Source organism: Zonotrichia leucophrys, chromosome 20, assembly GCF_028769735.1.
Source record: "Zonotrichia leucophrys gambelii isolate GWCS_2022_RI chromosome 20, RI_Zleu_2.0, whole genome shotgun sequence".
In the NCBI taxonomy this organism is placed as follows: domain Eukaryota; kingdom Metazoa; phylum Chordata; class Aves; order Passeriformes; family Passerellidae; genus Zonotrichia; species Zonotrichia leucophrys.
In genome coordinates, this window is record NC_088189.1 from 7,244,642 (window position 1) to 7,255,662 (window position 11,021).

Genomic DNA, 11,021 nt, shown 5'->3' on the forward strand with positions numbered 1-11,021 from the left:
CCCTGTGTGGTCCCGGCGGGGCGGGGGCGGCCGTGGGCTTTGATGTGCTCGGCTGCCGGGCAACCCCTGCTCAGCGCAAAGCAGCCGCCCCCCGGCTGCCCCCCCGGCCGGGCTGAGCCCCGCCAGCACCATATGGCCGAGGCTGCTGTTACCGCGCCGTGAGCCCCGTTCCCAGAATTGAGATGGAAATGAAGCTCTGTGTTCTGCCGGACAACGCTGCTGCGCCGGCCGGCTCGCCGTGCCAGGCCGGGACCCCGCGGCCAGCTGTGGCCAAGGCAGCGTCCCGGTGCCACGCTGGCAGCCCCGAGCCCCGCACCCCATCCCCAGCGCCCCAACACGCACAGGGACGGGGTGAGGATGTCCTGCTCTCGGGGCATCCAGTGGGCTGGGGCAGCTGGAGTGGCTGTGCCAGGCTGGCTGTGCCCTGTGTGCCATGACACCCATCACCGCCACGAAATGTGTCCCCGTCCTTGTCCCCGCGCCGCTCGGGGTGGCCGGTGGCAGGGGCGCGGGGTCCGGCTCGTCCTGGCATTGTTGGCGGCGCAGCTGGCGGTGGCGGCGGCCGGCCGGCGGCCCTGAAAGACATTCCTGTGCACAATGTCCCCGGCCTCCCGCCGCGGCCCGGCCACTGCCGCCAGATGGGGGCTAATTAGCAGCTTTGAGAGCCGCGGTGGGAACCGGGCAGCACCGGGCCCTCCGCCGAGCCCTGAATGGAGGGGGCGACCCCAGCGCCGTGCCCACCCTGGGAACCGCCACCGCACCAGGCTGGGGACACAGGGAGGAGGGACAGAGGGAGGGACAGGGGGATCCAGCTCCCCCCAGCCAGGCTGGCAGGGCTGGAGTTCATGCATGCTCTCCAGGATTGCTGCCCTCCTCAGAAGAGGAAGAAGAGGGGAGGCCTTCAGCTCCCGAATGCCTGGGGACGTGCGGCAGGGTCTGGCCTTCCCAGCCCAACCCCATAAAGCCCTGGGAGAGCTGTGCTGGCACTCGGGCACACATATTGGTGTGCAAGGCAGGGTGTACGTGTGCATGAGTGTGCATGTGTGTACACGTGTGTGTGTGTGTGTACCTGTATGTGCATCCATCCGTGTGTGCCTCTGTTGTGTGCGGGTACTTGTGGCTGTGTTTGGTCTCCACAGGGTTGTGTATGTGTGTGAACGCTCCTGTGCACATATTTGGGTATGTCCCACACACATCTGTGTGTGCAAGCACGTGTGCGTCCACACCTTTGTGTGCACACGCACACCCACCCTGCGTGTCGGTGTGAGCACACACCCGGGAGTGTCTGAGGCTCGGCTTTCCCTGCCTCCCTCCCTTCCCACACCATTCCGTGCTGCTCGGGGTGTGCCGGGGTCTCGCTCGGGGGCCCTCCCCGGGCGCTGCCTGCCCTCCCCGCAGGTGCGGGGTAATTAGCAGGAACGCTAATTACAGCCCGGACCAGAAACCCTTCGGGGCAAGGACCGGCTGCCTCGCACAGTGGCGGGACCTCCACGGGTTTCCCCTGCGGCAGAACCGCGCTCGCAGCCCCGCGCTGCCCCACGCACTCAGCGCTCGACCCTCTGCCGGTCCCTCGGGTGGTCCCGGACCTGGCGACCCCTGCCCCGGCAGCCGCCACCGAGCAGCTCTGCGGAGGTTTGAACCCCGGGAGCGGGGAGGGAACGGGGAACTCCGAACTTGGGCCGGGGGGCGCGGAGCTGTCCCCTGTGGGGATGCCCGTGTGCCTGTGCCACCGTGGGGCCCCGGTGTCCCCGTGAGGGTGCAGATGTGCCCCGGGGGTCCCTGTGATTCCTGCAAGGTCCCGGTGCCCGTATCCAAGAGAGCATGCCAGTGTCTCCGTGGGGTGCCGGTGTCCCGGTGGGGGTGGCGCTGTCTCCGTGGGGGTCCCGGTGCCCCCCGTAGGGGCTGCAGGTGTGTGTCCCCGCCCCGCCCCCGTCGCCATGGGCACCGCCCGCCCGGCGCCGCGCTGACAGCGCGCGGCGTTTTATGAATGGGTGACGTCACGGGCCTGGCGTCTCACGGTCTGAGCCGCCGCGGGGCGGGGGGGCCGCGGGGAGCGCGGGGGGGCCGAGCCCGGAGGGGCACCGTGGGCCGGGAGGGGACAAGGGGCGAGCGGGGAACCCAGCACCGAGAGCCCGCGGGGCGAGCACCCGCGCTAACTGCGGGCACGGTGGGCGCTCCGCGCCGCTGGAACCGCCGCACCGCCGGCGTCCCTGCCCCGCAGCCCGAGCCCGTCACGGCGCTCCCTCCGCCATTGCCCCTTTAAGACGCTGCCCTTTGGGGCGCATGAATGGAGTGGGCGGGGCTCTGCCCGCCTTTTCCGCCCTGCCATTGGCCGAGGGTTCCCCGCGGCCCCGCCCTCCCACCGGCGGTGCTCTATAACTGCGCGGCGGGGCGCGGGCTCCTTGTCCGCCCGCTGCGTCCGTGTCCTTCCCGCCGCGCTCGCCTCTTCTCGCCATGAAGGTCGCCGCTGTCGCTTCTTCGCCGCTGCCCGCGGGCGCTGGTGGCCCGCTGAAGGCTGTGCGGCCCGGGGAAGCCGCCCGCTGCGGGCCAGTCCCGGGGGTGTCGCCGGTGGCGGCGGAGCAGGCGGCCGCCGCGCTGCTGTACGATATGAAGGGCTGCTACTCGCGGCTACGGGCGCTGGTGCCGACGCTGCCGCGGCACCGGCGGGTCTCCAAGGTAGAGCTGCTGCAGCACGTTATCGACTACATCTGGGACCTGCAGCTGGAGCTGCAGTGCGGCCCCCCCCGCCCCGCCGCTGCTGGGGACTCCCCCGAGGTGAGTGCGGACCCCGCGGCACCGGCTCAGAGCCGCGCTCCTCACGGGCAGCACCGGCGTTCCTTGGACTCTCCTTCCCCGATCCGCGCTCTTTCCTTCCCGGGGATGTCCCTTCCTCCTGTCCCTGTTCCCTCTCCAGCACCCTCTGGCAAATATTGACCGCCCGCTTCGTGTCCCTTTCCCGCAGGCTCCGTGCATTCCCGCTGCCGATCGGATCCTCTGCCGCTGAGACCGCTCTGGACCTTCCACGGACATCGTTCCCGGGATCCCGGTCCCACCACGGACATCATCCCCGGGATCCTGGTCCCACCACGGACATCGTTCCCGGGACCCCGTCCCCGAGCACCGCGGCTCACCCGCATCCCTGGCTCCCCACCCGCAGCCTGGGCAGGGGGTGCTGTGGGCCGGATCCTTCCTTCTCAGATTGCTGAGAGCATTCCCCGTATTGTATATTACAATGATGCTGGAGAATATTGTTCTACAATAGCTGGAGTTTTGTTATTAAACAAGCCCTGATGACCACACGTGCGTTTTCTTCCTGCCCCCCCCAGGGTTTTGGGCGTGTTTTGCTCCGGGAGTTTGTGCCAAATTTAACGGGGGATGGCTTGTGCAGACCACTGTGGGCTGGGTGGGTATGTTGGGGGATAGAGGGTCTAGGACCCTGTGGTGGTGCTGGGGAAAGGGATTTCTCACGGGCTGGTCCCAATTCCCTGTGTCCCAGCACTGCCCACACAGAGCCTCTCCCAGTGGTTCCTGAGGGTTTTCACTCCCTGGGCTCAGTGGGGTGTTGAGGGTCAGACACAGGAGGAAAGATGGTTGGCACCCTGTATTCAGTGGTGGGATAATGCAGCAGCCCTGGGATGCATCTTCCCGTGATCGGGCACCTAATGGGGTGATGACACAGAGGGGACAGTGCTGTGAGCCAGCTGTGGGGCTCTGTGCCCCCATGGGAGTGTGGTTTCCCCATATCCCTGGACAGTGGTGTGTTCACAGCCTGGAATTCCCTTCCCTCCCCTTCCCAGCTGGGCCACCTGCACCCATCGGCCTTTCCAGGGCTCCCACGATTGTTGCTGTGTCAGGACTGGGGGATTGCAGGGCTGATGATGCAGGGATTGTTCCCTTCACAGGGGAGCGCAGATACGAATCCTGGGGTGCTTCTCTCTGTGGTCCCGCCCCTGTGGTTCCTGCTCTTCCTGGTGCAACCCCTGCCTGTGGGGACACACAACGCTCGGGACAAGGAAATTGCATCAGGGCTTGTGCAACCCCGAGGGCTGGGGGTGCCCCGGGCAGCTGCCCTGACCTGAGCTTCCCTGTGACTCACCAACACCCCGAGGATCTCACAGCCTCCTGTCCCAGATCTGTGCAGACCTCCCTATGGGGCCGGGTGACACTTGGGGTACCTGGAGGGGGCTTTTGTTGCTCTGGTGGGACCCTTTAAGCTCTCCCCCTCCCCAGGGTCTGCAGCCAGGAGATTTGGGGCTGGAAGGGGCTGAGCAGCCCCGGGCACAGGGTGTGTGAGGCTCTGCACACCTCTGTGTGTGTCTGTGTGCTCACAGCTGTGTATCCACGCGTGCTTTCCCAGCCCAGCAGGGCCTGTGCAGGGGACAGGTGACCTGGGCTATCCAGACACTGCCTCGCTGTCCACCCCTGTCCCGCTGTGTCAAAGCAGCAGGGGACACGCAGGGGGGCCGGGGGCTCTGGGTCTCTGTGGATGAACTCGTCCATCCTTGGATGGGTCCCCTCCATCACCCCCGGCTCCTCTTCATCGCCCCCCGGTGTCTCCTCCGCCGCCCGCCCTCCTCCCAGCCCTGAGCGCGGCGGGACGGGCCGGTGGGTCCCTCTCCCGGTGCCCGCTCGCACTGCACGGCTCGGACCGCCCGCCTGGAGCAGCCTGGAAGGTCCCGGGGCAGGAGAGCCGGGGCTGGGGGCTCTGCTCGGGCCGGGGCCAGCGCGGGAGGGGCTGGGGCTGTTCCCGAGCCGTGTTCGCGGGTGCCGTCCTTGCCTGTTCATTGCCGCTGATGTGGAACCTCCCGCTGGAGCGTGGGGAGAGGGGCTCCGTGTGTGTCCGTGTGTGTCCCCAGGTCTCTGCCTGACCCCTGTCCAAGCCCTGTGTGCCCCACGACCGAGCCCTCGCCATGCAGCCCTGGCCGCCATCCATCCCCTCCCGAGGGGACGTTGGTGGCACCCCCGGGTACCTGGGCACCCCCGGTGCCTGGCACGGGAAGCGGCTGCGGGGCCAGCCCGGGCTGGCAGCGGGGCTGGCAGGGCCGAGCCCCTGCACGTGTCGGGATGCCGGATGCGGCAGCTCCAGGATGCACCGGAGAGCCCTGTGGGAGCGCCCAGCCCGCGGGCACCTGCGCCCCAACCGGTCCCTCGGTGTTTTCGTGGGACCTGATTCATCCCGGAAGGGATTAGGGACGGGGGAAATGGGTGACGTTGTGGTGTGACCAGGACCCGGGATGGACATTGGCGTCAGAGCTGGTCCCTGCTCTTCACTGCCACGTACAGTCCCGGGGACACGGAGGAGCCGGGACCCATGGCAGGAGCTGCGGGACCCATGGCAGGAGCTGCGGTGTGGGGCACGGCACCCACCGGGCACGGTGAGAGCTGCTGAAGGGCAGGGGCACCCTGGGATGGAGGGGCTCTGGTAGGCATTGGGCTGGGGGTCGGGGTCAGTGCTGGCCTCTGGGTCACTGCTGGGGGCTCTGGTCACCCCTGCGGCTGTGGCTGGTGGCACTGGGCATCCCAGGCCGGTGGGCAGCTGCTTTGAAGACCTCCCTAAGGTGCATTATGTGGGCTGTGGTCCCTCTGCTGAGGCTGCCCCTCTGTGTGGGCTCTATGTGCTCCTGTGGTGCCAAGATAAGGCCCTGGCCCTACTAGAGGTACCTCTGTGTCTGCCAGGCTGGATCCAGGAGGGCAGCTGGAGCCCTGGCACTGGAGGGGCTCATCCACAGCCCAGGGCACTGGAGGGGCTCACCCTGGCTAGGGGATGGTCCCTAGGGTCTGCCACTGTTGGCTCCTTCCCCACAGCTGGGGTTTTTTTGGAGGGGATTGCACAGTTCTGCTCTCACTCTGACTGTCCCAACATTTCCATCACTTCCTTGGGGGCTGCTTCTGCACCCCAAACACCCCAATCCCGACTGAAATGTTGGTAACCCTACACAGGGTTCCCAGAGCCCTTCCCAAGGTGGGAACAGGGCTGGTGCAAATGGGCTGAGCCCCCTGGACCAGCTCATTGTGTCCCTGTCCCCCGCTGCTCCATTGCTCCCAGGCAGGGCACAGCTGAAGCCCTATGTGGCCTTGCCCCAGCCGGGTCTCTGTGTGTCCCCACGTATCCCATGTCCCTGTGGGGAGCCCCAGCTGGTGTCCCTGGCTCCTGTGTACCCCCAGGATGGGGCTGGCAGGGCTGGTGTGGGACCCTGCATTGCCCTGCTCCCACGATGGGGCTTCCCCTTTCAGTCACGGTTGGGCAAGGCTGGGCTTTCGGTGGCCAGAGCGCTGCAGTGTCCCCATGTGTGCTGATGTCACCCCGGTCTCCCTGTCCCCAGTATAAGTCCTGGCTGTGCTGCTGCACAGGGAAGGGGTCTCTACACCTGCTGTGTGTCCCCCAGACATGTCCCCTGCTCCAGCCTCCAGGTCCCAGCCTGTATGGCTCTGCTTCTTGCTCCTGCTGCCCACCTGTGTCTCTGCCACCACCACCAGCCCTGGCATCAAGGTCTGGCTGACCCAGAGGACGCTGGAGTTTGGTGAGTCTGTGCTCCTGAGTAGGGAGGGATGGGGGGACCAGTGGGGGATGATGCCCAGACTGCCAAGGATGGGGAATGAGGGGAAACAATGGGCACCCCCAGGAACGATGGCAAGTCTGACAGGAATGGAAGGATGGATGGAAGGACCATCCTGGTCCTGGCTGCTCACTCTGCTGACACCCCAGGTGCCCCAGCCCCTTCTTTGGTGTCACCCCAAATTCCCACTTTGCCCCAGGCCGGCGCTTTGGGCTGGAGCTGCTCCAGTCGATGCTGCAGAAGGAGCACGAGCTGAACCTGACGGGCTCCTACAACACCCTCCTGGGAACTCTCACCTATGCTGTGCCACGGTAGGAGCCACCCGTGGGCTGCCTGTCCCTGTCCCCATCCCTGTCTGTGCCACAGCCACAAGCACAACTCGCCTGTGTTGTGCAGGATTCGCATCCACGAGCTGCAGATGAACGAATCCACGCTGGACTTTGCCGAGGACGTGGGGCTGAGGCTGACGGTGCAGCGCGCCCGGGTGCAGCTCAGCGCCGACTGGGCAGCGCAGCTGGGAGCCGTGTGAGTGCCCATGGGGACAGGGACAGCAGCCGGGTGGCGCAGTGTCCCCGCTGTCCCCGCGCTCACCCGCTCTGTCCCCAGCCAGGACAGCGGCTCTGTGCAGCTGGGCATGCAGGACATGGCCGTGGCCGCGGTGCTGGGCGTGAGCGAGGACGGCGGTGGCCACCCCACGGTTTGGAGCGCCGCCTGTGACACCCACGGCACCGACCTGCACATGGAGTTCCACCGTGGATACAGGTGATGCCAGGCCCCTGCTCTCTGCTGTCCCTGGCATGCAAGGGCTATCAGTGCCCAGGCAGGGTGGTGGGCTGGGGGAGGCTGGGTGGGGGCCATGAGGTGATCTGAGCACCCCACTGTGCCCTGCAGCTGGCTCTACAACCTGCTGGCACCTCTGCTCCAGAGAACCCTGCGGCAGCAGCTGAACAAGCAGGTGGGTGCTCAGTCCCTGAGCCCTGGGCTGTCCCTGTCCCCCCAGCCCAGTGACCCTGGGTCATTCCTGACACCCTGCTCTGCTTCCAGCTCTGCCTTGTGCTCCAGAGGGGCATTGACAGGCTGGACACTGCCCTGAAGCACATGAAAGGTGGGTGAGGGGACCCCAGGGTGGTCCTGGGGGGCTGTGGACAGGGCTGGTGCCCAGCAGGGTCTGCAGGACCCCCAGGCTGTGGGAGGGGGCTGGGGGTCTGACTCCTCACATCCACCTCCATGTCCCTGCAGTGTCCACCCAGCTGGACACCATTGCTGCCATCGACCACTCCCTCCTGGCACCGCCAGCCTTCACAGAGGAGTATGGGGACATTGCCCTCAAGGTAATGCCATCCTGGGCAGCCCTGGGCCACATTTGGGAACAGGGGAGCCTGGCTGATCCTCACATCCACCTCTGTGTCTGTGCAGGGAGAGATCTTCAGGGTGGGCACGTACCAGCAGAGACCCTCAGCACTGCCTGTGGCGCTGCCTGTGGCACTGCCCATGGCACTGCCTGTGGCTTTGCCCACGGCCCTGCCCTCCACACCGCCCGTGGCACACGAGCCCACGCTGCTGCTGGCTGTCACCGAGTTCGTCGGGAACTCGGCCGCCTTCACCTACTTCACAGCCGGGGCCCTGCGCAGGATCATCTCCAGTGACATGGTAGGGGTGGCTGCAGAGCAGAGCTGTCCCCACCGGGCTGTCCCCATGCCCACCCCTGCTCAGCCCCAGCCCCTGACCCCTCCCTGTCTTCCAGGTTCCCCGGCGGTTCCCACTCCAGCTGAGCACCAAGAGCATGGGGATCTTCTCCCCTCAGGTGAGTGGGATGGGACACAGGGACAAGGGGACACAGGCAGGACATGGAGGAGGACAGGATGCAGGTGGGATGGGACTTGGGACACAAGATGGGATTGCAGGAGGAATAGGAGATGTGATGGGATGCTGGAGGGTGGGACATGAAATGATGAAGGAAGGACAGGAAAGGGATGGGATGCAGGAGGGAAAGGTTGCAGGTGGGATGGAACATGGGATGGCACAGAGGTCAAATAGGATGCACAAGGGACAGGACAGGAAATGGGGTGCAGTGGAAATGGCAGGTGTTGCAGGCAGTATGGGATGCAGGCAGAAGGGAACACCCCAGGACACGGATGTGGGCAGTGATGGGTACACGGGACCTGGGCAATGGTGGGGACCTGCTGGGGGCATGGCCAGCATGGCTCTGTGCCACCCCTGCCTGTCCCTCCCAGCTGCAGGAGCTCTATCCAGACCAGCCCATGGAGCTGCACCTCTGGGCCCGCCAGCAGCCCCTGCTCTCCTGCCATCCTGATGCCCTGCACGGGACCCTGCTCGGCTCTGCCGAGGCCTTCGTGGTGCTGCCCAATGCCACCCGTGCCCCTGCCTTCCTGCTGAACATCGTGAGTGCCTGCTGCTGCCACGGCTCGGAGAGCCAGGGGACCCCAAAGGGCCTGGCTGGGGCTGGTGTGCCTGTGCTCCTGCCTGGGGCCAGCTGGCTGGCACTGGGGGATACTGGGGGCAGCTGGCACTGCCCTGGTCTCTCCAATGTCTCTCCCTGCTGCAGGATGCCAACGTGACGGGGAAGCCGAAAATCACCAGGAACAGACTCGGGGGCACTGTGAGACTGACAGGGTGAGTGCCTGACCCTGAGCTGGGTCTGAGCTTCCCTAGGATGTTCCTGGAGAGCTCCCCCACTCTCCAGCTCTGTCCTTTTGCCTCCCTGAGTCCTGAATTGCCTGCTCAGACCCCATCCTGCCCCCAGTTCATGCCTGTGCCAGCTGCCCTGGCAGCAGGTGCTCAGCTGGACCTGCTCTGCTGGCTGTCCAATAGCTCAGCTGTCCTCCCTGGCCGGCATTCCATCTGGCTGCTCTGACCCTGATCTTGTCCTACAGGCTCCACATAACACAAGTGGCATCAAACGTGGGCCCGGTGGAGGTGAGTGGATGTGCCAGGGAAGCCAAGGGGAGCCCTGGGGGAGAACTGGGGGGCTGTGGACCCCATGCATGGCAAGTTGGGCAAGGGGCTGAGCCCTGCCTGCAGCATGGACCCCTCTGTCTGTGCTGAGCCGGGCTCAGGGCCTGTCTGTCCCACAGGTGAAGCGTCTGGAGACCCTGCTGAAGTTCAGTCTGTGGCTTTTTGGGGTTCCCCGGGCAAACAGTAAGTGCTGTCCCCGTGCTGTCCCCCCATCCTCCCACAGCTGCATCAGGGCCATCCCCTGCTATGGCTTTGTCTCCCCACAGAGTGGCTCCAGGCTGGCATCCCCCTGCCCCTCCCGCATGGCCTCAGCCTGCTCAGACCCCGGCTCTCACTGCACCAGGTGGGTGCCACCACTGTCCCCTTTCCCCGGGGTCCCCCATGTCCCCCATATCCCCTTTCTCACCCTGACTCCTTACAGGGCTTCGTGCTCATCGCCACGGACCTGCAGTACGAGCCGTGAGACAGACACCTGCCTCGTGGGAGCCCCCCAGCCGTGTCCCCATCACCGTCCCGGTGCCACCGTGCCCCCGTGGCTGGCAGAGTGCCATATCGGGAGCCACAGCCCCTACCCTGGGCAGGGATTAAAGGGGAGGTAGCTCAGCCCTGTGTGCTGTGGGTGTCTCGGGGAGCCCCTTCATCACCCTGTCTGCCGGGCACGGTCCCATTCCCGATCCACCACCGGGCATCTCTGCGTCCTCTGCTGCGAGAGGCTCTGGCTGTGCCGTGGTGCTGGATGGTGGGACATGAAATGATGCAGGAGGGGCTCCGTCCCCTCCGGGGGCCTGCGGGCGGTGGGGACGGGGCTCTCGGTTCCCTCCGATCCCCGCGGCTCTGTCGGTCCCGGGGGTCCCTGCGCTGCCGCTCCCCGCAGCCGCAGCGGCCGCAGCTCTCCCGCTGCCCACGGGATGGTGCTCGTGTCCGCGGGCTCCCGCCGCTCCCGCCGCCCCACGGAGCCCGCCGGGGCCCGGGGCCGCCCCCCGCTCCGGGGGTGCCCGGAAAGGACAGGGGAGGGGGGCTGCGGAACGCTGAGCTGGGCGCGTGGGAGGGATGAGGGGTGGCTCGGCGTTCCCCATGCTCGTGACATCCCAAAAAAGGCCGAGTGTTTGTGTGGTCCAGACCGTGCTGGGATGAGCCCCGCACAAAGGGAAGGCGCTTCTTTGAACGGTAGCCCCGGAATGCGGGGGTTGTGGTCCCAGCGAGGCTGTGAGTCCCCTGCCCTCCTCATGGGTGCTGAGCCCATGTCTCCAGAACCAACACCCTCTGCCCTGGTCTCTCCTCTCCCCCTCACCCTTTAGTGACACCCCACCCCATCCCACCCCACCACCATCCCTCTGGACCACAGCAAACTGCCCTTGGAGCACCCCAACTCCTCCCTGGGCAGGGAAAGGGCCTCATTCCCATCCATCCATCCCTCCCTCCCACTGAAGCCAACTCCTTTGGCTCACTCAAATTCCCAACGATTGCAAAGACCACAGCACCAGCAGC

At 66.3% G+C, this 11,021-nt stretch overlaps 2 protein-coding genes across 2 annotated transcripts; both read left to right on the plus strand.

Annotated features, from left to right (window-relative positions):
* Positions 1-2,392: 2,392 nt before the first annotated feature.
* ID1 (inhibitor of DNA binding 1) lies at positions 2,393-3,299 on the plus strand. The gene is made up of 2 exons (XM_064730054.1): positions 2,393-2,775; positions 2,963-3,299. Exons 1-2 carry the CDS (start codon positions 2,455-2,457, stop codon positions 3,002-3,004), a joined length of 363 nt encoding a protein of 120 aa, XP_064586124.1. The 5' UTR covers positions 2,393-2,454; the 3' UTR covers positions 3,005-3,299.
* Positions 3,300-5,311: 2,012 nt separating this feature from the next.
* LOC135456469 (bactericidal permeability-increasing protein-like) lies at positions 5,312-9,996 on the plus strand. Its single transcript, XM_064730322.1, has 16 exons — positions 5,312-5,375; positions 6,387-6,521; positions 6,757-6,868; positions 6,954-7,082; positions 7,164-7,319; positions 7,449-7,512; positions 7,602-7,662; positions 7,797-7,888; positions 7,974-8,207; positions 8,302-8,361; positions 8,792-8,959; positions 9,124-9,191; positions 9,452-9,494; positions 9,653-9,716; positions 9,800-9,876; positions 9,955-9,996. The coding sequence occupies exons 1-16, from the start codon at positions 5,312-5,314 to the stop codon at positions 9,994-9,996; spliced, it is 1,569 nt and encodes a 522-aa protein (XP_064586392.1).
* Positions 9,997-11,021: the final 1,025 nt, after the last annotated feature.

Bases quoted from the DNA above. Each gene is read 5' to 3' on its own strand.
- LOC135456469 (XM_064730322.1), top strand. From the start codon at position 5,312: ATGGCAGGAGCTGCGGGACCCATGGCAGGAGCTGCGGTGTGGGGCACG. The intron at 5,376-6,386 runs GTGAGAGCTGCT...TGTGTCCCCCAG, and splicing joins CACGGCACCCACCGGGCACG to ACATGTCCCCTGCTCCAGCC. The intron at 9,877-9,954 runs GTGGGTGCCACC...GACTCCTTACAG, and splicing joins CCCGGCTCTCACTGCACCAG to GGCTTCGTGCTCATCGCCAC.
- ID1 (XM_064730054.1), top strand. From the start codon at position 2,455: ATGAAGGTCGCCGCTGTCGCTTCTTCGCCGCTGCCCGCGGGCGCTGGT. The intron at 2,776-2,962 runs GTGAGTGCGGAC...CCTTTCCCGCAG, and splicing joins CTGCTGGGGACTCCCCCGAG to GCTCCGTGCATTCCCGCTGC.